This window comes from Martes martes, assembly GCF_963455335.1.
Source record: "Martes martes genome assembly, chromosome: 16".
In the NCBI taxonomy this organism is placed as follows: Eukaryota; Metazoa; Chordata; class Mammalia; order Carnivora; family Mustelidae; genus Martes; species Martes martes.
In genome coordinates, this window is record NC_137904.1 from 23983739 (window position 1) to 24005886 (window position 22148).

The 22148-nt window shown below is 52.4% G+C and overlaps 1 protein-coding gene across 3 annotated transcripts in view; it reads right to left on the reverse strand.

Moving 5' to 3' along the window:
• The window catches only part of KSR1 (kinase suppressor of ras 1), a gene marked incomplete at its 5' end in the record, with an annotated part of 146256 nt that overhangs the window by 39562 nt on the left and 84546 nt on the right, over positions 1-22148 (reverse strand). For all 3 annotated transcript variants that reach the window (XM_080826706.1, XM_080826708.1, XM_080826707.1), the window contains one exon: positions 3172-3319. In XM_080826706.1, coding sequence (XP_080682832.1) covers positions 3172-3319 — 148 coding nt within the window. The remainder of the gene's footprint in view (positions 1-3171; positions 3320-22148) is intronic.

A 22148-nucleotide genomic window follows, 5' to 3' on the forward strand; every position in this document is an offset into this window, starting at 1 on the left:
AATGTGCTGAGACAGAGACGCCCAGGCCCTGAGGGAGCACGGAGGAGGGGGACCCTAACCAGCCTGGAGGTCGGGGGCTTCCTAGAGGAGGCAGCACCTGGCCCGAGCTGCCTGGAGAAGAAGGTGAAGCAGGGACACGAGGCAGAGGGAATAACACATGTAAAGGCACGGAGCACATGGCACCTTCTGGTGACTACGATGGGTTCCTCGTGCCTGGAGAGGTCAGGACGAGCCAGAGAGATTCAAGAGGCCTCCTTAGGAGGGTCTCAAAAGCCTCACAAAGGACTTTAGGTCGAAGCTCATAAAGGATGGGGAGATACCAAAGGGCAGGGGGCAAGGAGAAAGCAGCCCATCTTCAGGGACCCCTTGGTGCGAAAGGAAAAGACACCTTCTTCCTTCTTTCACCAGTGAGGGAAGTACGAGAAGGCAGGTGTTGACTCAAGACAAAACGGACTTCCTCAGTGGAGTTATTCCACTTTGTGCTTTCTCCCCTGTCTCATCCAGTCTTCCCAGCACATCAGGGAGGCCAGGAACGCTGACGAGGTCAGGTGGCTAAGCACGAGTGGGACGGGAACGGTGCCCTTGGTCCCGACTGCGGCGCTAGGCCTCCTTCCCCAAGGCTGTCCATCCTGAACAGCCCACAAATACGGCTCGGCCTGCCGAGCTACAGAGCTTTCCGTCATCAGAGGTGCTCCGGCCCAGCCCCGACTGCCATTTATCAGGGACGGTGGAGAGACACTGGCCTTCACAATGCTCAGGGGCTCTCTGCACGTGTCCTCCCTCCTCGAGGACCCTTCTCCCTATCTCACTGCCTCGGACTTTCTCTTTAGGAATCAGCTCCACGGAGGGAGTGACTCAGTCCATGTGTTCCTTGTGTTTGCTCTTGTAGAACCTGCAGCCACAACTGTGACTTAGAGACTGGCCTCCCGGAGGCTCTGGCCTGGCTCTCGCTGAGGGCATGGAAGAGTGAGTTCCACCTTCCCCGTGCAAGTGTGCCTCCCAAGGAAACGCGTCCCAGCCTCTTCCCATTGCCCACTGGAAATCTGCTGCTCTGAGCCGCCCAGGGACGGCAAATGGGTCTTGACGCACATGCCAACACCAGTTAAACGGCAGTGGCTCTCGAGAAAGACGGGAGTCCCTCAGTAGGAAGGGCTGCGTAGTGACGCCAGACATGTGCTATGGATGAGGGGGATACATCAGCAGAGATCATCCTCTTTGTTCACCAGCCATGGGTGAACCATTCCTCACTTGCCTTTCTGAAGACCAGGGGCCACAAAAGGCAAATGTGTTCAACATTTTCCATGACCCCACAAGCCTAATTCTGAAAAGAGCTCTAATATACACCAGGCTCTGGTAGAAGCACTTGACCTTCGCTCATTTCATCCTCACAACAACACGATGAGAGAATGCTGTTATGACCTCCACTGTACAGATGAGGAAACTGAGGCACAGTGGGGGTTAAGTCACAGACCAAGGTCCTATGAGAGTGTTGGGCCCAGGCACATGGATTCCGTGGTCCATCTTTAACCACCACTAGACTGCCCTCACCAAGGCCTGTTAGTTGCAATAAAGACTTTGACTACGTGATCTAAGAGGCAAGGCGATGGCAGTACTGAGCTGGTCCCCAGAAGGACCCCACTGGGCAGACTCATTTGGGTGGAATGTGGCCAGGGTGGAGTGTGACGCAGAGTCCACAAGCTAAGACCAGATGAGAAGGATGTGGAAAAGACCCTATCTTACCCAAGAGGCCTCCTCCAGGGCAGAGCAGAAAAGCTCCCTCTAAGGAAGAAACCCAGCTCTGGGGCATGCCTGGTGTGGGACCCCATGCCTCTGATGCTTTAGCCACAAGAGGCACTCCCCACCACCACTGAGAAAGGTGTTGTCATACACAGGCCAAGTGCCTGGCTTCATAAATTAGCGCTTAATGAGTTGGTGATCCCCCTAGCTTGGCACCCAGGATGGGACGTCACGTTCCCAACACAAACAGGTCACCACCCTTCCGAGTGCTGGCTCCTTCACAGTTCTTTTACCACTCAGGCTTAAGGAGGGAAAGCCGACAAGTTACCCACCCTGGTCCCAGCTTGGGTGGCAAGTACTTCTGAATTTCCCCAATGTGGAAACAAGCTAGTCGCCCACAGAGACTGGGGATGGAACCCCAGCTCTGCCACCCAGTGCTGTGTGTCCTCGGCGAAGCCCCTTCCCGAATCTGGGCTCAGTCCCCTCTGTAAAATGTGGGCATGAGATTGTGGACTAGGTCCCTCAAATGTTTATTCTTGGGCCCCTGCTGGGAGGCCTGGCCTGTCAAGGTCTTCAGAACCGAGTGGAGCTCTCCACATTGGCTTCTGCGTTCAGAGGAGAACTTGGGACAATGGGGTCCAGGAAAAAAAGAAAAATCAAGCCCAATCCTCTCTGGGGGGAAAAAAAATCAAGTAGAATATAAAGTTTAGTAGCTTCCTCAAGCCTCAGGCAGCCAGAAATAAGACAGGTGGCTCAGATCATTAAAAAATGGGACTAATTCCTTTCATCAGGCTCACTGTAAAGTCTTCTCGGTGTGGTGGCAACCTGAAATCATGACATTTAAAGTTTCCAAGGCAAGATTTAAAAAGCCTGGAAATAATTCCCAAGGAACTCCTTGTAAAGCCAGGATGACACACTTTGCCTGGGGCAGCCATGTACACACTCACAGCTGAAACATCACACAATTTCTCTCATCGTACTTCTGCCTTCTGAGCACACAACCATTAGCCAGTGGAGACAGGAGAAGGTAGGGAGCAGGCTGGGGGTGAGGTGAGCCCGGGTGGGGAGGAGGCTAGAATGCAGGGAGCCGAGCGAGGGTTCAGAGCCCCACACATGTGCTCAAAAGAGGGGAAATCACACAGGGCCCACCCAGTGGACCGGACTAAGATCTCTGATGATAGTAAACGCTTCCCTGGGTCCTTCCTAGGCAGAGCAGCCGGGAGGCAAAGCCTCTATCTCAGATCAGACCAATCACACACACTCTGGCCTTTCCAAGCTGCCCCAGAAACCCAGGGTCACACTCGCCCCACCCCCGTCAGTGGCCCCAGGGAATCAGGACAGGCCTGGAGAGGGCAGGCTGGTGTTCCAGACCGGGTGGAGGGACAGGGAGCTGACAGGGCTGGCCTCCGCACTGGGGAGGCTGGTCCTACCTACCCAGACCTGTCACTTTCCGCAGGCAGGCAAGGGCGTACTGCAGACGGCCACACTCCTCGGCACTGGCCCCGTAGCGCCGAAGCGTCTCCTTCACCTTGACCTCGTTCATGTCCAGCAGGGCATCCAGCGTGAGCTCGCTGAGGATCTCCTGAGGGAGCACAGAAGGGACAGACGGAGAGCTGGTGAGCACTCAGGCCGGCCCTGGCGCCCTCCTCAGCCTCTCTGTGGCCTGGGCTGGGCTCCCCCGCTGAGTGGCAGGGACCAGGTGCAGGCAGGCCGGCCTGCGGACCAGAAGCCACCACTTGTGAGAGGACATAGGCAGCCAGCTCTCGCCCCCACCCCCAGCGCTCCCAGAGACAGCAGCTGAGCTTGGACGCTGGAGCTCCAGGGCTGGGGTGGGGGAAGGACAGAAAAAACAGCCAAGTTACGATGAGGGCACATTGCCTGCTTGTTTCTTTTTATGCCTCTACACAGAAAAATGACGAATCACGACAACTTTTGAGAATGACAAACTTCAGATAAAGACGGCCCTTTGCAATTCTGCTGTATCTGAATTAGACAAGATAGATTCCAAATAAAACTGGCTTAAGGAGAGAAGGATTAAAAAGAATGAACCTTCACCAAGCACCGTCCAGGACCTTGCAACCTCGCCTTATTTAATACCCAGTCAAAACCTTTCCAGGGTTCAAAGCAGCAGAGAGGAAGGGAGAGAGGGAGGTGTGACAAGGACTCTATGTGACTCCAAGGATGGAGGCGCCACATGAGAAAGGACGCAGGGGGCCTCCAGGACAGAGTGGCCCCTGGCTGACCTGCAAGGGAAAGGGAGCCTCAGACCTACAGGCAGAAGGGACTGGCTTCTGCCAACAACCTGAACGCACCTAGACGTGGCTTCTTTCCAAAGCTTCCAGATAAAAGGCCAGACTTGCTGACACCTTAAATTCTTGGGCCCGATGAGATCCTACGCTGGGAAGCTAGCTGAGCCAGCCTGAGCCCCTCTATCCCCCTCTCCTCCTACAGAACTGTGAGCTAAGAAATGGGGATGTTTTAAGCTGCTGTGTTTGTGGTTATTTGTTATACAGCAACAGAAAACTAATACAGAGAGGGAATATTTGAATCAAGGCCTGACTTCAAAGCTTGTGCTCTTTCTTCTCTCATCAAGGAGGAAGGAAACCCTTCCAGCTCTGACCACTCTGAGGCATGTGGGATACCCAGGCTGGAGCAGACACACGGAAAGATGGCATGCGTCTCTGTCCTCCAGTGGCTGATATTAAAAAAAAAAAAAAAAAAAAAACAAGTCATTGCAAAGCAATATAATATGGCTTAGCGCCATAAAGAAAGCTCCAAGAGCTACCTGATGGGTGGCAGGGAAGGGAGGGTGGGATTGGGGATCAAGACTTTTCTTCTTCTTTTTCAGCCCCTTTCTAGATTTTCTAGATATTCTATGTCAGGGAAGGCCACACATCCCACCTCAAATGATTCACATAAAGCTTGTAATCCTTCAGAATCTAAGCTCATTTTCATTGATGTCAGCAAGCGGTGTGATTTTCTTCTACAAGAGGTATTGTCCGTTCATGCTGCTATAAATCGTAGACTCAGGCATCGACACTGAAGCTGACAGGAGATACTGGCTGTGAGTCCTTAGAGCAATAGTCTGGGGGGTTTTGCGATGCTGGTGGTGGGGGCCCCCGCTGGGACCTGGGGTCTGGCCATATTTCACACCCCCGCCCCGTGTCTTGTCTGTATATTCTTCGATCTCCAGGACCGTGGACAAGAATCTCCTAGCTGTTTAGAGCATTCCCATTGAAATTTGGAAAAATAGATACGATATATGCACCAAACAGCTCATCACTGACTGGACAAGCCCTTGGTTGTCAGAAATTCTTCCAGATGATAAAACAAGAACATTACAGGAAACCGCTGGTAACAGCACAAACAGGAGGCTGGTCAGATAAACGTCCCCAGCAAGCAGCTTTGTTTAATCCATGTGGTTCCCTTTACTGGCCTCTGAGGCACTCTTCATCAAAATGCAGTTTTGACATCTTTTCCCTTCCCGCTAATGTGAAAACCAATTTGGCAATATTGTCCCGAACCAATGGCAGTGATGTTGACCTTTACACACCTGCACAAAACGACCCACCACCCTGCCCTGGAGTGTCCTCCATGCTCACCAAATGTGCATCCCCACTCACCCCCCACCCCGTGATGACTCAGCAGTTCTCCAGAACAGAGATTCAGAAACAAGCCTAGAAACCCAATCCCCAATCTAATTATCATGCAAATAGGGATTTTCTTCCTTCCATTTGGTCTTTCTATTCCTCTCCTCCCCACCCACACCAAGTTTCCATTTCTCAAACATAGTAAGTTCGTTTATTATGACAAACCACCTGCCAGGACAACGTGCCCAGTGCCCTGCATACTCTCAGCTCAACACAATTCAGCCAAGGACGGGTGAGGTGCACCTGCTGGAGCCCCAGGGACCTCAGGCAGAGCAATCTAAGGAACTCCAGTCCCACCTGTGTGGGATCCCAAGCTCCTTCAATTATTCCCCCGGGCTGCCATTCCTCAACCTGTCAAAGGCTTGGGAGGCAACAGCTACCCTGAGGGGAAACAATTTTTTTCAAAGTAAGTTAAAGGAATTAATTTCTATCTGCTTTCTGGAAAAAAAGTAAAACCCCAACTACACTATGAAATGGAAATTCTTTGTTCTTTATTGAATATGTTCAAATCCATTCCCTTTAAAAAAAAAAAAAAGGAAGATAAAAGGTACTCCCTTCAAGTTTCGAATTAGTGGAAAGTTTCTCCCACTGCCAGGAGGCTTCACGGATCAGCCCACAGCACAGGAAGGAGGCAGCAGAGGCCACCTTCCTTCTCTGCTCTCTTTATGCTCCATTTTCAAACCAGGGGCCAGCGAGACAAAACTGGGGGGCCGGTGGGGGGACTGGGACAGAAGAGCCAATCCAGGGTCCCACTTACAGTCAAAGCTGCTCCTCCCTTTCCCAGGACAGGCCTAGCTTCTCGAGGTGTGAACAGCACATGTCCATCTATGAAATGAGTGTGCTAGCACACGGTCATGGTCGTCATTTCTGACTGCTCCTTCCATCCCCTAACCCCTCCCCCCACATAGGGTTGGATTACTGCAGTGGGGAGAAGGACCATTCCACTCTACCTAAAAGCTACAGCCAAAAAAGCTATCTACCAGTCAGCCAGTTACCTGGAGGAGTAAGAGTTTCAAATACACAAGCCCCAGGGCAGGGCCGTGGGAAGTGAGACCAGTGAGGATGTGGCCCTCTCATCTGTCTTTTATTAGAGACAAAAGTAGTAAAGACACTTCTTTACTGGACAAGAATGCCAACAGCAGCCAGGACAATGCTAATCAGAAACCCACCCTCTGCCTTTGCTCAGTGTTGGGATCTGAGGGGAGGCAATGGGAGGGTTGCCAGATCTCGCTATAAGGAAATCTGGGGGCGCCTAGGTGGCTCAGTGGATTAGGTGTCTGGCTCTTGATTTTGGTTCAGGTCTTGTCTCAGGGGTTGTGAGTCCAAGCCCTGCGTTGGGCTCAGTGCTGGGTGTGGAGCCGGCTTAAAATTCTCTTCCTCCCTTTGCCCCTCCCCCTCACTGCTCTCTCCTCCTTTTTAAAGAAAAAAATTGAAAATAATGGGAAAAAAAAATCTGGATCTTTATCTTAAAATGGCTAATTTAGGGCACCCGGGTGGCTCAGTCAGTTAAATGTCTGACTTTAATTCAGCTCAGGTCATAATCTTGGGGTCCTAGGATCGAGCCCCACATTGGGCTCTCTGCTCAGCAGTGAGTCTCCCTCTCCCTCTTACCTCACTAGTGTTCAATCTCTCTCTCTCAAATAAATAAGTAAATCAAATCTTAAAATAAATAAAGTAGCTGATTTTCAAATGTAGCAACCAATGCAAAGCTGTGCAGACCAACGACCATACCCGTGAGTCCCACGGAGCGCTGAGCCAGGAGACCCTAATCGAAGAATGGGACACCTTCCCAGGTTCTGTCTGATTAGCAACTTCTAAAGCTTCACTTCTGTAGGCAAATGGGGAAGGAAGGCAGCCCTGCGGCAGATGCCCTGAGCACCATGGCCCGGGTGGCCTGGCCTTCTCAGTGAGGTGTCGCATGCCAGCCCTGGGACCCCACCATGAAAACAAAGTGCCTGGGCTTTTCAATGCCTACAAGTGATCTCGGACCTGAAGCTAGTTCAGTCAAGGTGGGGAAGTGCCTGAGGAGTAGGGTTTGCAAGCATGCTAGAACCAGGGGAACCCATATACAAAGAAAAGGCAGTCCCCTCTCCCCCCAGCTCTCAGCAGGACCTCCAGCTAGATGACAGTCCGGCTGGGTGAGTGGCTGGGCAGGCCTGGTATCTCCTCCAGCCGCAGCCCTACGCAGCTCAGCACCCCCGACCTCACAAACGGATGTCATCTGCCACCCACAGTTACAGGCCCGGCTGAGGTCAAGTTAGAAAGTTCTTTCAGACCACCTGCAACTTCTCCGGAGCATCTCCACATGGAAAGCACAGTAGGGAATGAGCCCCACCAGCTGCTGCGGGTAACCTCACAGGCCCGCTGACGAGCAGCCTCCCTCAAGCCCAAGAGGCCCCATGGTCCCAGGAGGGCCTCCCGAGAGGGGGTGAAGACTGAGAGTCCATATTGCTTCGAGGAGAATTCCTGCCCCTCCCATCCCAGCTTCTGTCAAAAAGGAAACCGTGAACTAGAAACCAAGAAGGGAAGACAGGGCTGCCCGGGCAGTGCAGGGGACCCCGAGCCCCGGTTCCAGCAAGGTTCTGGTTCACACCTGAACACAGCAGTGGGGTGGCGAGAACAGGGCACAGAGCCAAGAACTCTGGAGAACACTGGCTTCTGGCCAGTTCCTTCAGGTCCCAGTTTATGTCCTCCAGTAGGTGACAGGGGGCTATTCTTCCTGATGACCATTAGACAGGAGGGTTAGTGGAGGGCTGAGGTCACTCCCGGTCTATGGTGATTCACCTGCCGGTTCTGTTCTCTAGAGCAGGAGGCCAGGATGGGCCGGGCCAAACACAGCTATACCCTCCCCTCAGCAACTGGCTGCAGGTCACGTCAGGGGCCAGGCTAAGGATCAGATGGCATCCTGGGACTTACCAGCAGCCACGGGGCTGCCTGGCATCTATACTTAGAAACCTGTGCCGGTGGACATGGAGAGCCATCCACACTCGCCATGCTCAGTCGGGAAGGGGGATGCCAGGGGCTCCAATACCTGTGCGTGGGCCATGTACAAAAACCCCGGGCAGCTCCAGGCAGAATTCCAGTGAAGGCTGGGGTTAAAGGAAGGCCAAGAGGCAAACCCACACCTTGTGTTCCCAGTTAGCCTTCTGGTCCCAGAGCACGGGCCGAGTGTGTGCTTTCTTGGGTGCAGGCTGTCCCCCCACCCCCCACTTCTGTGGCTGCGGGTTAATGAGAGGGCCAGAATCATTTACCACAGATGCTCCCCTGGGACTGGTCACACCAGAGAGGCCAGAGGTGGACCCCCAGAGCCCTGCAGATGGGGATGCAGACCGCTACACTCCTCTGAGGCCACGGGGGCAGCTGGGGAAAGAGAGGGGAAGAGCAAGGTTGCTGTTCTGGCAGCCCAGGTGGGGAGCCTACATGCCTACAGCTGGAAGGCAACACCTGCCAGGTGTTCCTCCCTGCCCTCTGTCCATGGCTGGGGCTGAGGGGGAGGGACAGTGAGACTTGGGGACAACAGCTGGAAATTCTGGGAGGCGCAGGTGGGGCTGAGGCAGTGAGGGCCTGGATTGGGCAGCCTTCCAGGGTTTCCATGGCAATCAACAGACAACTTTTCCACAGGGTACTGGCTCGGTCTACAACCAGTCCTGGGCCCAGTCTCCTCCTATCTGGGTGCTGGGAAATGAGAAATACCCACTCCCCAGAGAAGCCAGCCACATTGTGGAAGGCTTCTCTCCACCACCTCCAGCCAGACAACATAGTAAAGGAAGGGCCAGACCTGCCCACTGGAACCCCCATGACCTTGGGCCAGTCCCTACCCCTCTCTTGGGGTCTGGTTTCATCGTTTGTAAAATGAGTGGGTTTGGCTGAATTAGATTGGTGGCTGTCAACCCTGGCTACACCTTGGTATCACTGGCGGGGTTGGGGGAGAGGGGTTGGGGGGTTGCTTTTAAAAAGGATCCTGATGCTCACATTCCACCCCAGACCAATCAAATCAGAATTTCTCAGGTGGGGACCATGAAAAGAGACAGACTGCAGAGCCCTAAGTCTGGCTAAAGTAGCCCAGGGCAGAAGGTATCTGAGAATGCCCAGAAGGCAGGTCTGGCCAGGGGGAGGGGAGGGCTGGGCCCTGGGGTTGACAGCTGCCCGTCTTATCATGAGGCCCACACCCCTTCAACTCAACCCCAGCCTAGCCCAAGCTCCCAGATGTCCCAGGAGAGGTCTGTGCCTACCTCCCCCCTATAAGACCAGGTGGGGCCTTAGAGAGTGGGGAGCCAGGCTGGAATCCTCAGGGAGTGGCTGTCTCTGGCCTATGCATTAGTACATCTGGGCTTAAAAGCCTCAGAAAGCTGGGGCAGCGGTGGGGGAAGGTGTGGAAGAGGAGGGATGCAGGTCGAAGAAGAGGAGCCAAGGAGGAGGTAGAAAAGGGCAAGTGGTGAGCATTTACTACCCATCTCCTGGGGCCAGGTGCTCAGCTAGATGAGTTACAGAACGCAACACTCACAGCCCTCCTAACATCCTGAGATGGGTGATAAGGTTCAGAGAGGGCAGGTAACTTGCCCGAGACCACACAGCCTGACTGGGAAGACTGAGGCATGGCCACCTCTTCCTATTCCCAGTCAGCTGGCCCTGTCTGCGCTGGTGCCCTCTGATCTGCTCTATCAAGTGAGCTCTTTGGCCCAGGGCATAGTACACTCGGCATCACAGGTCACAGCCGGTTTGCCCGGCTCCATACCCAGCCCCACCCCTGTGCCGAGCTTAGTCGACCTCTGGCTATGGGGTTGAAAGGACCTGCTGGCGGCCTCCCAGGGTCTTCTCCCCCACATTCCCTTCCAAGGCCCTACGTTTTCCTCATGCCCTCTGGAGGACACCCGTGCTTCCTAACGCCGCCTGGGACAGGATCTCCAGTTTCTGGTGGCATGGGCTGTCACCCCAAGGGCTGGCCCCACCTTCCCGGAGAGCCCGTCTTGTGTCTCCCGTGAGCCCCGAGGTACCTAGAACAAGGATTGGCAAGCTTTTCCTGAACGGAGAGGGAATGATCTTCAGCCTTGCAGGCCATATGGTCTCTGTCAGAACCATCCACCCTTGCCGTTAGATCCCAAAACAGCCAGGGACAAGATGTCAACAAATGTGAGGCCACATTCTAATAAAACTATGGACACTGAAACTTGAATGTCCTATCATTCTCAGGTGTCACTGAACAGTCCTCTTCACTTTTTTCCTAGCACTTTAATATGTGAAAACTGTACGAAAACCAGCGGTGGGCCGGACTTGGCCCATGGGGCACAGTGTGGCAACCCCAGATCCCAGGGGGTCATCCAGCCACTCAACAAACACACATCAACTCTGTGGGGCCCCATCAACTCGTGGCCCTGTGCCTCAATGCTCCTTCCTTCCTGCTGCCCTCTGTGCCAACAGGTCTTCTCCCCATCCAGCCCCCCAACACACAGTGTACAGAAGGGGCACAGAGCAGAGGCCCCCAGGGAGGTCCCCACCTGCCATTCAGGCCACCTGCATTTTGTAACCTTCCTCTGTGTCACTGACACACATTCCCAAAACTGCTCCTCCTGGTTGTGGTTTGAAAACAGCCAGTCGCGTCCCACATTAAAAAAAAAATCCCTTCCCCAACACACACACACACACACACACACACACACACACACACACCCCGCCCCCCGCTTCGGGGCTGCATGCTTACCCCTCCGCACGTGCTACTCCCAAAACAGAGACAGGAGACACGTGGGCTTCTCCAAGGCCGGTTCTCTACACCCAGGATGTTTGCTGATTATGGGGGAAAAAAAGCCCTATTGTCCACTAGACTCCAGAGTAAACCTCAAGTCAGAAATGGAATACTCTAAAACAAATAAACAAAAATGAGCACATTCAAAGATAAGACTGGGGTCAGAGTGGGGCAGGGGGACGGCTTGCCAGCAGCCAGAGGGCTCCACGAATGCTGGGGTGACGCTTGACTTCTGGGGAACTGGCAAACAGGAAAGTCCCTTCCTGCACAAGTAGGGCAGGAGGCGGGGTGGGGGGTACAACTTCCCTAGAGCAGCAGGCCTCCCTGCCATCCCCAGTTGACACAGCAGGTGAGAGCAGGACGAGCAGGGGGCAATGAGGATGCGAGCCAGGCCAGCAGCTGCGTGACGAGAGACTACTGAGTAAGGGGTGGGTGTATGAGGGACCCTCCCCACAGGGACACCTCAGAGCGGGAGGGGGAGCTCTAACTGCCCAGGGACAATGGCCATAAACTGGGACTGTACCTGGCAAACTGGGATACCTGCTAATCCCACACAGAGGGTGCAAGGGAGCAGGGTCTGGTTTGAGATGGATCTCCCCATGGGAAACCCCAGCTCTCCTGAGGGCAAAGGCACAGACAGGGGCTCCTGGGCAGCGCCATACCCGCGGCCATCTTTACTCTTGGCTGGTAGGAGCCCCCTGTGGCTCTCCTGATCCAAACACACCATTAAAAAAAGGGTTCCCAGACAGGTCTACAGTCTCCTACTTCCTCCTCCATACCCGCAGGGCGGGAGCTGAGTTCAGCCACCGAGGCCCCCCGCACCAGAGAGTGCCCAGGCCTGGTATGTGCCTGGCCCCAGCGTGGGGCCAAGAGCCAAATCACAGACCCCCTCCACCAGAATGGCACACGCTAGTGTCGTTATGCAGTCTGTCTTTTGGGGTTGGTTGTCTGTCTATCTGGGTAGGGGATATGCAGAGCCACACAAAGGGCGCCCAGGCCAGAGACCTGAGAACCAGGCCATTCCACCTGAAAACAGGGGCCGCGTTGTTTTCACACCACCCCCAAGGGCATCCACCCAGGAGACCGAGATCTTTCAGGAGATCTCTGTAGTTTTCCAGAAACCCTGTAAACAACTCCTGCCCCACAGCAAGAACGGGCCTCAAAGTAGGGGAACCCAGTGGAGCCCAAGAGGATGGCCAAGACTCGAGCCAAGGAGGGCCTCGCTGGTGCCGTCAAGGTGTGAGGGCATGAAAGGGGCTAATGGATACTTGTGAGGTTGGATACTCAGATGGAATGGAAGGATAAATCCTTCCTCTGCCACGGTCAAAGGGCAGGGTTTAAAAGGGACCTTAGCAACAGGTTAGTCCAACACTCACTTTATAGAGAAAACAGAGGACCACAGAGGTGAGGAGACCTTGCTGAGTCCCCTTGAACAACAGCACCAAGACCGGGGCCCAGATTTCCCAACACCCCTGCCGGTGTCTGGCACCAGGCTATCCCGGGCCTCTGAGAAAGCTCACTGTTGTTCGTTATGGGCGTTCCTCACCCAGATGTAAAGGTTTTATTCCTGCCAGAGTCTCCAAGCTGCTCTAAGAGGTAAGCCAAGGGTATGGACTACCCCGAAATCTGCCCTGAGAATCACCTCCAAAGGTGCTAGCCTGAGGGACGCCAAGCCAGGTGCCTGCCTTGTGGGCCCAGAGCCCTAAGGAACCCAGAAGCAACAGGCTTCCGGGCTCATGGCCTCACCCAGAGCCCGGCAAGTCTCTTATGTCTTGGTGGCTTAAAAGATAGCAAGTGGGCAGAAACTCTCAATTCCGTGTTCTTGTCCACCCCAACCCATGCCCACCGATGACAGTGCAGACTCTCCTGCTTTTTGATAAGCAGCAGCAAACCCCACGTCACCAGCTACACCCAAACACCCAGGTCCTGCAACGTGGCCTAAGACCTGCCCTGGGCCGAGGCACGCTGATTCTTACTCAGCTTCTCTGCATGCTTCCTCTTTCCACAAACAGTCTAGTCATAAAAATAACCACTACTGCTCCTGTCACTGCTCGTGTAGTGGGCCTGCGCACAGCTGCTCGGTAGCTAAGGAAAGGGAGGCTCAGAGAGATTAAGTGACTCACTGAAGACACGGCCAGGGAGTGCCGGAGCCCGTGTAACTCCACGCTAGCACTCACAGCCTCTACATGCTTTGGCCTCTTTGGCCCGGGTGACCAGAAGCCCTGACAAGCAGGGCTGGGGCTACCTGCACAAGTCTCATTTCTCAGCTCCCTACAGAAGGAGCAGGCTCAGAACAAGGATGTATCCTGTTCGAACCCAAAGCATGAACAAGCCAAAGGTCATTCATTCACTGGAAGGATGAGGAAGATCTGTTCCAGTAAGATCCTGATGGTTCTCCAGCCACTGTACCACAAGCGACTCAGGGAATGAAACAATGAAATGGAAATCATAATCTAGATCTCTCCAGACACGTTCTACAGACCATGAGCAACGCAAGAACTCGGAGCCCAGCCTGAACGTACTGGTTCTGGGGACTTGAAGAAGGGCCACCGGATTCCGGACCGCAGCGCCTACCTTGCAACCCTCCAGCCTGGGCTGGTCCAGGCTTCCTGTATCTTGCAGGACCACAGGTGGTGGGGTCCCCGTGCCCCTTGCAGCCTTGGCCATCACCCAGCTCCACAGGCAATGCATGGTGAGGGGTGGTGAGGGGCCCAAGCCCAGGGTCCCCGGCAGCCGCAGCCCCGGGTGTGGTGTCTCAGAGAAGGACAAGGCAGGGAGAGGAGTTTCTGTTTTCATGACTGTAGTGAACAGTCACTGTAGCCAAAAATAGTTTGTGCCTGGGAGCTGGGGAGTCAGCACATACCTCCCGGGAGCAGGTGCTGGTTGTGAGACACTCGGGCTCTGGTGGGCCTCACTGCAGGGTCCTAGACCCAGGGACCCAGACACCCAGGATACCAGGCCATGAACAGAGAAGTGTTCTCCGCCTCGCTGCTCACCTCCAGAAAGTTTGACCTGAGTCAACAAGGAACATGACCATCTCCCCCCTCCCGGTGAATCATCATCTGGGGAAACCCTACCCCCCACATGAACTCCAATTACCCCCAACCCTCCTGGAGCTCTCAGACATTTGGGGCTGGCTGGTTTGGATGCCCTAGATGGCACCCAAGACAACCATGAAAAATGAGGCTCGGCTATCAAAGGTCTTAGAACAATTCACTGGGAACAGTGAACTTTACTCGACGCACATGAAAAAGAAAAATGTAAAAGAAGTTAAGGGGCTGCCTATCAGTGGCTGGTGGAGTCGTGTACGGGGGGGACTTTGTTGTCTTTCCTGAGCTATTTTTTTAATATTCAAATTTTCTTGCAATGAACATTTGTAATTACTAGATTTAGTAATTTCTAAATTAGAATTCCTAATTTCTAGAATTTCTAGTAATTTCTAGATTTAGAAAATGTTGCTTCAAAATAAAATCTTGAAAAAGGAGAAATGTTCAGGGATCACAGAAGGAATGTATCACGTTGTTCTATCTATGAGAATTTAAAATGTGTGTGTGTATTTTGTGACCCCTGCTTTGGAGCCGGATATGAATCCTGGCCACAACACGTACCACCTAGGTGACCTTAGGTAAGTGACATCATCAGTTTCTCTAGTTCAGTCGCATATTGGGCATAAAAGAATTGCCTCCTGCTATAGGACTAAATATTCGTGCCCCCACCTCAAAACCTAATCCCCAGGGTGATGGTACGAGGGGGCAGGGCCTTTGGGAAGTGATCAGGTTATAAGGTTGGAAGGAGCCCTCAGGACAGGATCAGTGCCCTTCTATAAAGGAGACCCCAGAGAGTTGTCTGGCCTCTCCCACCATGTGAAGACAAAGCAGAAAGACCACAGTCTCTGAATCAGGAAGTGGGTTCTCACCAGACACTGAACCTGCTGGCACCCTGGTCTCGGACTTCCCAGCCTCCAGAACTTTGAGAAATAAACTTCTGTTGCTTATAAGCCCCCAGCAAGCCCCCAGTCTATGGTATTTTGTTAAGAGTGGCCCAGGTGGACTAAGATCATCTCACAAGGTGAGATGAGACACTCCATGTAAAGCTCATAGCTCAGCCCCAGGCAGGATGGGAACACTCATTAAAGAATTAACAGCACAGGGGCGCCTGGCTGGCTCAGTCAGTGGAGCGTGCGACCCCGTGTCTCAGGGTTGTGGGTTTCAGCCCCATGCTGGGTATAGGGATTACTTAAAAATAAAACAATCTTAAAAAAAAAAAAAAGAAGAATTTAGAGCATAAATTCATGAATAAACTTCATTTTAAAAAAGGAAGAAAGAAAAAGAAAAGCCAACAACAAAGGTGTAAACCATCAACAAATGGTAGAATTATCATTTTAATTTCTATACTTTACACATTTTGAAAGTGAACATCCAGGTAAATTACTGGATATTAAGAAAAAAAAGAAAAGTAAAAAGCCAAGAAGCAATGATCGGCTCTGTGAAGGATTACAGGTAACTCATTTCTTTTGCTTCTCTATATTTTCTAATCTAAAATAAGTATTACTTTCACAGTGAAGAAAATGAGAAATGTCATTAAAAACAAAAAATGAGGGGCTAGGCTCACCAATTACATTCTAGAAATGAGATCTCTGCTGCTCCCTTCCCACCCCAATGTGTAGGCCTCATCTCGAGCCTGAGGCCCTGGGTCTCCTGCACAGACACAGGAGTCCCGCTCACTGAAGGAAACAGGGCACAGCGGCCACCCCTATGACTCTCAGGGGAAAGCCAGGTGACCCAGCCCCACGGAGAGCCCCTGGTGATGGCGGGGACCCCAGCAGCTGCGGTAGAACCAACCACTCTTGCCATCTGGGGGTGTGAGTGTTAATACACGTCTTTTGCCGTCCACAGAGCTGTCTTTCCTCCAGGAATCCATTTCCAGAGCACAGGTGAAACTTCCCCTTCAGGTCCCCACCTTCTCCACCATGCTGCTCAAGGGCTGAGCCGTGACCCAGTGTGGGTCAACAGGTGTGTTCCATCTTCCTAGCCTTGTGCTTGGCTCTGGTAGAACATGGGACCAAAGGTAGGCCATGCAGAGCCTTCCATGGGATTTTCCAGCTCCAGTCCTGGGGCAGAAGCTCTCCACCGACAAGCACCACCATGATGCAGGAAGAAAGTGAGGCTTTGCTGCTGGTGGCCTTGGTGCCTGCCACGTGGTGTGGGCCTGGCTGAGAAGTACACTCTAACAGCATCATCTGAGCTTCCGCATCCAGACCTCGCTGAACCTCTATTACTTAAGCTGACAAAAGTCGTTGGTGTAAGCCAGTCAGCACGGGAACTTGCTACGAAAACGTTCTAACTAGGAGGAGAATATAATAGCTTGTACTAAGTAAGTACTTACTACATACCCTCGGACCATCTGTTTAACCCCCACCCCCAATCCATCTCATCGACAGACAGCTACTGTGAATACTAACTCTGTGCCAGTCACTTTATTCCAGGCAAGGAATACAATAGCAAATGAAATAAGTAGTTCTTTTCTTTAGGGAGCTTACATCCTAATAGGAAACACAGAATAGAAAACATAAACTAAAATATGTAACTGAAATTTATGAATAAATGCTAAAAAGGAGAAAGCATGTTGAGACATGGGGGGGGGGCATCTAATTTTAGACAGGGTGGCCTCTCTGAAGATCACACTTCTAAACATCCTAGCCATGAGAGTATAGAAATTTCCAGGCAAAGGAAACAGAACATACAAAGGCCCTGAACTATGACAGGAAACCTGACGTGTTCTAACGCAAGGCAAAGAGTAAGGAGGGGCGGGAGATGGTGTGGAAGAAGGAGGCAGATGCCAAATACTTCGGGGCCTTACAGGTAATAGTGAAGGGGTTTGGATTTTATGCTGAGGGCAAGACACTGAATGAAGGACTGTACTCAGAAAAGTGAGATAATCAGATTTGGGTTTTAAAAAAATCACTCCTGGCTTATAAAAATGAAATGAAATGAAGGAGAGGGCAAGAGTAGATAGAGAGAGTGATGTAGGTGCTACTGCACAAGTCCGTGTAGTAGCTAGGCCTAGGGTGGCAGGGGGGCATAGTAAAAAAGAGACATAAGTGGGTTTGGGATATACATGTGGAAATAGAGCCAGCAGGCTTTGCTAGTTAATCCAACGTGGAAGTAAGGAAGCAGAAGGAATGAGAAGTGACTGCTTATTTTCTAGCTAGACAACCGACAGACGAGTAAATAAGCTGAGAGGTAAGAGACTTGTCCATGAACAAGTAGCAAAATCAAGTTTCTGTCTGCCTCCCAACACCAGGTTCTGGGCTGCCTATTTCTAATCTTGCTACCTCCCCAAAAGCATATGGTTGAGAACCAAGCCACCAAAATGCCTATGTTGATTTTCCTTTAAAAGAAGGGTATTAAGAGAGAGGGCTTTTGTTTACAATAATTAAAACAGGGTGGTGTTGAAGCAAGAATTTCCCAGTGATATATCCAGGCTGGTTAGGTGTGTTCTAGAGCAATCTTGCCTTTAAGGCCAGTCCCGGAGGAAGGGACACCCAATAGAAACTGACAGCCCAGGAGCTGCGTGGCCCCAGAGGTGGCTCATACATACTCTAAGCCAAAGTCATCCCACAGCAGGGCTACAGGCACACAGCTAGACCAAGTCCAGCCCCTCACCAAACACAGCGGAGCCAGCTCAGGAAGCCCGACCTCAGCCGCCTTTGGCAGCCCCCAGACACCAACCCCCAGAGGCTCCCAAAACTCAACCTTCATGAGCCCAGATGAGAACACTCCTGAGACCCCTCAGCCCAAGGGACCAAAACTCTTTGGATGGTCTGATCTGAAGTCATTCATTCAACAAGACACCTTCAATGTGCCAGGCGGCAGAGACAGAGGAGCAAAGGAAACAGCCAAATTCCTGCCCGAATGGCACAGGATCCCGGGTCTAGTCCATTTTCACTGGGCTTGGCAGCCCAGAACTCCAGAGGATTGAGGAGATGGGCTCACCATTCATAAATGCCAACTAGTATGGGGGCGCTAACCAGAACAGTCACGCTCTGGTTTTTTCAGGTTTCTAAAAATCAGGGGCGACCTCACACTCAAAGCTTAAAACAGAGCATTCTGGCTCAGATTCAGAAAATAAACCACTTCATCGACTGGAGAGAGGGATGGATGTATGCCAGCTCAGGAAGGACGGGAACGCGGGCCCAACACCTAGAACAGGGCCTGGCACCTAACAGGAGCTAAGTATACATCGAATGAGTGCATGGCTGGGTGGACAGCAGACAACGCAGGAAGGCCCTCAGCTCTGTATCAGGCCCCATCTCAGCCCTTCCTCCCTTGGGGCCCGTCAGCCTGCTTCCATGGTGGCTATTTGTAGCTGTGTACATACCACCACCTGACAAGCCCGCAGGGAAGACTGTATTTGTGCATCAATTAATCTCCAGTGGTAATTAATCAGAGTAAGTGATCAATGGATATAGAGTGAGTGGGAATTATGGAAAAGGTGGAGGAGGAGAGGAAGAAAAGAAGGTCAGAGGGAGGGAGGGAGGAAGGGGGAGGGAGAGAAGGAGGGAGACAGAAAGAGATCAAGTTATTTTCTTGTTGAAGATTTTATTTATTTATTTATTTGCCAGAAAGAAAAAGAGAGAAAGAGAGAAAGCACAACCAGGGGGAGCGGCAGACAGAGCAGAGGGAGAAGCAGGCTCCCCGCTGAGCAGGGAGCCATGTGGGGCTTGATCCCAGGACCCTGGGATCACGACCTGAACTGAAGGCAGACGCTTAACCAACTGAGCCACCCAGGAATCCTGAAAGAGTTCAATTCAATCATACAACGGCATACAGTAACCCCAGGCTGGGCTAATCTAAGTAAGAAGCTGAGTCAAGGACGGGAGACTGGCTTTAGAATCCTGACCCAGCTATCATCTCACTGTATGACCCTGACAGGTCCCTCGACTTCTCTGAACCTCAGTTTGCTCAGCCATAGAATGGGACCAGGGGTCTCTCCCACCTTCCTAAATGCCACCTTCCTAAATGCCACCATCCTAAGTGCCACCTTCCTAAATGCCACCATCCTTCCATATCCCACCTCCATCTCTTGTTCTGACTGGTTGGGTGACACGGGCACAGCAGCCTTCCCCCCAGGCCTCCATCTCCCCATCCCGCTGGGCTGGTCCTGATGCCTCAAATCCCTAGTGGCAAGCAGCCCAGGCCGCTGGGGCTGACAAGCTGGCCTGGGTCCCCCCACACAGCCCAGAGAGAGTGTATGCTGCATTCAGAGGCGGCTCCCAGCTGCCAAGAGCAAGGCCGTTGAACAGTGTGGCCTCTGGCTCCCCGGGGAGAGGGTGGGGATGACCGGAAGACTGACAGCAGGATTCATGTGCATTAAAGCTGAACCCAGGAGCCAAACACCAGCTCACTTTCCTGGTTTATTCTTCCACAGCCTCTGGCTTCACACAGCCCACCCACCGGGGCCCACACAGGGCCACGGTCACTCCCAGCCAACAGGAAACCAAGATGGTGGCAGACCCCAGGGAGCTCACTTCCCCATCCCCAAGAGAAGGCCTGATTTCAAACATGGGAACGTGAGAGTAGTAGAGAAGGGATAGAGAAACTTGCCCTGTTAGGGCTTTAACAAAAGCCCCTTACCAGACTCGCCTGCATCTTCAGTTCAGAAAATGCCACCAGTAAGAGCTTCCTCAGGGGAGCCCATGGCCTCTGGCTTGGGCCCTGGGGTCCTGGTCTTTGCCGCGCCTGCCTCTCATGTCTAGGATGGATCCCAGCCAGTGCTCACCACTTCCTCTAGCAACTTCCAACAGGGAAATTGCTGAACGAAAAAAAAAAAAAAATGGCTTCATGCCAGCAGGCTCTGAAATCATTTCCCCCCCGAGCTGCAGCCAGAACATGAAGCTGTGATGTTTAGCCTGTGGAAGGTCTGGCAGGGGAGGGTGGAAAGAGTCACAGTGTGTGACTCTAGGTGTCTGGGGAGGGTGGAGGCACCTTGCTCCGAATCACTCTTGTGCTCAGTGCTGGGCCTGAGAGCCCCTCCTCCATGCCCGTGCCCCAGGTCCCCACACCAGCATGGGCTCACCTTTCACTGTCCTCATGATGAACCCAGCCTTCTCACCAGCAGGGGTTTTAGTGTCCCTAAAACAATTCTAGTGTTCTCTCCCTCTCTCACATACACACACAGGCATGGCGCTGGTCTCCAGATAAATGCCGCTACACGAAGGTTTCCACGAAGTGACTGTCTGCTCGCCAGTCTCTACCCAGGCCAAGCCCTTTGCAAACACTTCCTGGGAGGCCCAAAGAGCGCTCAGTCCTCAGGGACTGCTGGTACCATTCCTGCCCTCTTGCCCTTCCTAGCTCAGCCTAGATCCCAGCTCTGAGGGGAACCCTCCCCTGGTGTTTGTCCTTCTCCAGCCTCCCAGGGTGGGTTTGCCAGCTTCCTCCCCCGGACCTCAGACTGCCTTCCATCAGGGCGCTTGATATCAGCTCTCGGCAAGTCTCACGGTAGCCTGTGAGCTCCTGGGGTGGGGGGAGTGTCTCTAGCACCCTGGCTGTGAGCATGGGGTCCCTCCAGGGAAGGCTCCAGATCTGTACTGTCCGACACAGCGAGGGTCGTATGTCTCTTTAAGTGAAAATTCATTACAATAAAACAAAATCTAAATTTTGGCTTCCCCGTCGCACTCATCATATTCAAGTGCTCCATGGCCACACGCGGTTGGTGGCTACCACGTTGGGTAGGGCGATAAAGAATCCTGCTATCGTCCCGAAAGTTCTACTGGGCAGTGTCGCTCTAGAGGAAGATCTAGTGTACGTGGGGTCAACGTATGAAGGAGTCTCCTGAGCTGCTGGTCTCCAAAGGAGTTAGAATCAAAGATCACATATGTCAGAAGCACCCACTGTGGGCTCTGGAGCAGCAGGGGCTGAGATCTAACTCAGAAAGGAAAGGAGGGGAGGAGAGGCCCTGCCTCCACACCAGAAACTAGGAAGGGCCACTACCAGCCTGGGGCCACGTCTGCATCCAGCCCCCTCTTCATGCAGCAGAAAGGCACTATTTTCCTGGGGGGGAGGGCAAGATACGCAGAGAACACAGAGGCTGAAGGGAGAGCTCCCACCATCTGGGGCCCTTTAGCATGGATGGCTCAGCAAAGGAAACTGCCAGACTTCATGATTCAGACCTCTTCTCCTAAAAACCAACCAACCAACCAACCAACCAACCAAAAAAAAAAAAAAAAAAAAGGAAAGAAAGGCCACATAGACAGGACCCTGTTTTAAAGTCTCCATCTCCATCTCCAGCTGCAGATGGACGCTTGTGGACGCAGGCTCAAGCTTTCTGCGTGTGCCTCTACGTGCGCCCATGGGCACCCCTCACCCAGTCACTGCTAGGCTGGCTCGAGGAAATCTTTCCTCTTAACGATTCTACTATTAAAGAGGAATGAGATGGATTTGTATGACTCACGCAGAGATGAGATTCAGACTGAAAAAATACTGTACTAGCCCATTTTAGCAACTATCAAAAATAAAAAGGAAACAAATTTGTATGTAAATAAGAACAATGTGCTATCCTGGACTGGCTCCTAGAACTGAAGGAAGCTTCTAACGGAAAAACTGGTGAAATCCAAAGACAGTCTGGAATTTAGTCAACAGTGATGTACCAACATTGTGTTCTTAGTTTTGACAAATGCGCACTGCAGGAACGTATAATGATGATGGCGGGAATCTGGGTGAAGGCCATGTATGGGAATTCTGTACAATCATACAATCACTGCAGTTTTTCCATAAATCTCAAACTATTCCAAAATAAAACATTTATTTAAGAAAATAAGCAATGTTCAGATGACATTCAGAAGTCAAAGTGTTCTGGGGCACCTGGGTGGCTCAGTCGTTAAGCGTCTGCCTCCGGCTCAGGTCATGATTCCAGGGTCCTGGGTTTGAGCCCCACATCAGGCTCCCTGCTCAGCAGGAAGCCTGTTTCTCCCTCTCCCACTCCCCCTGCTTGTGTTCCCTCACTCGCTGTGTTTCTATCAA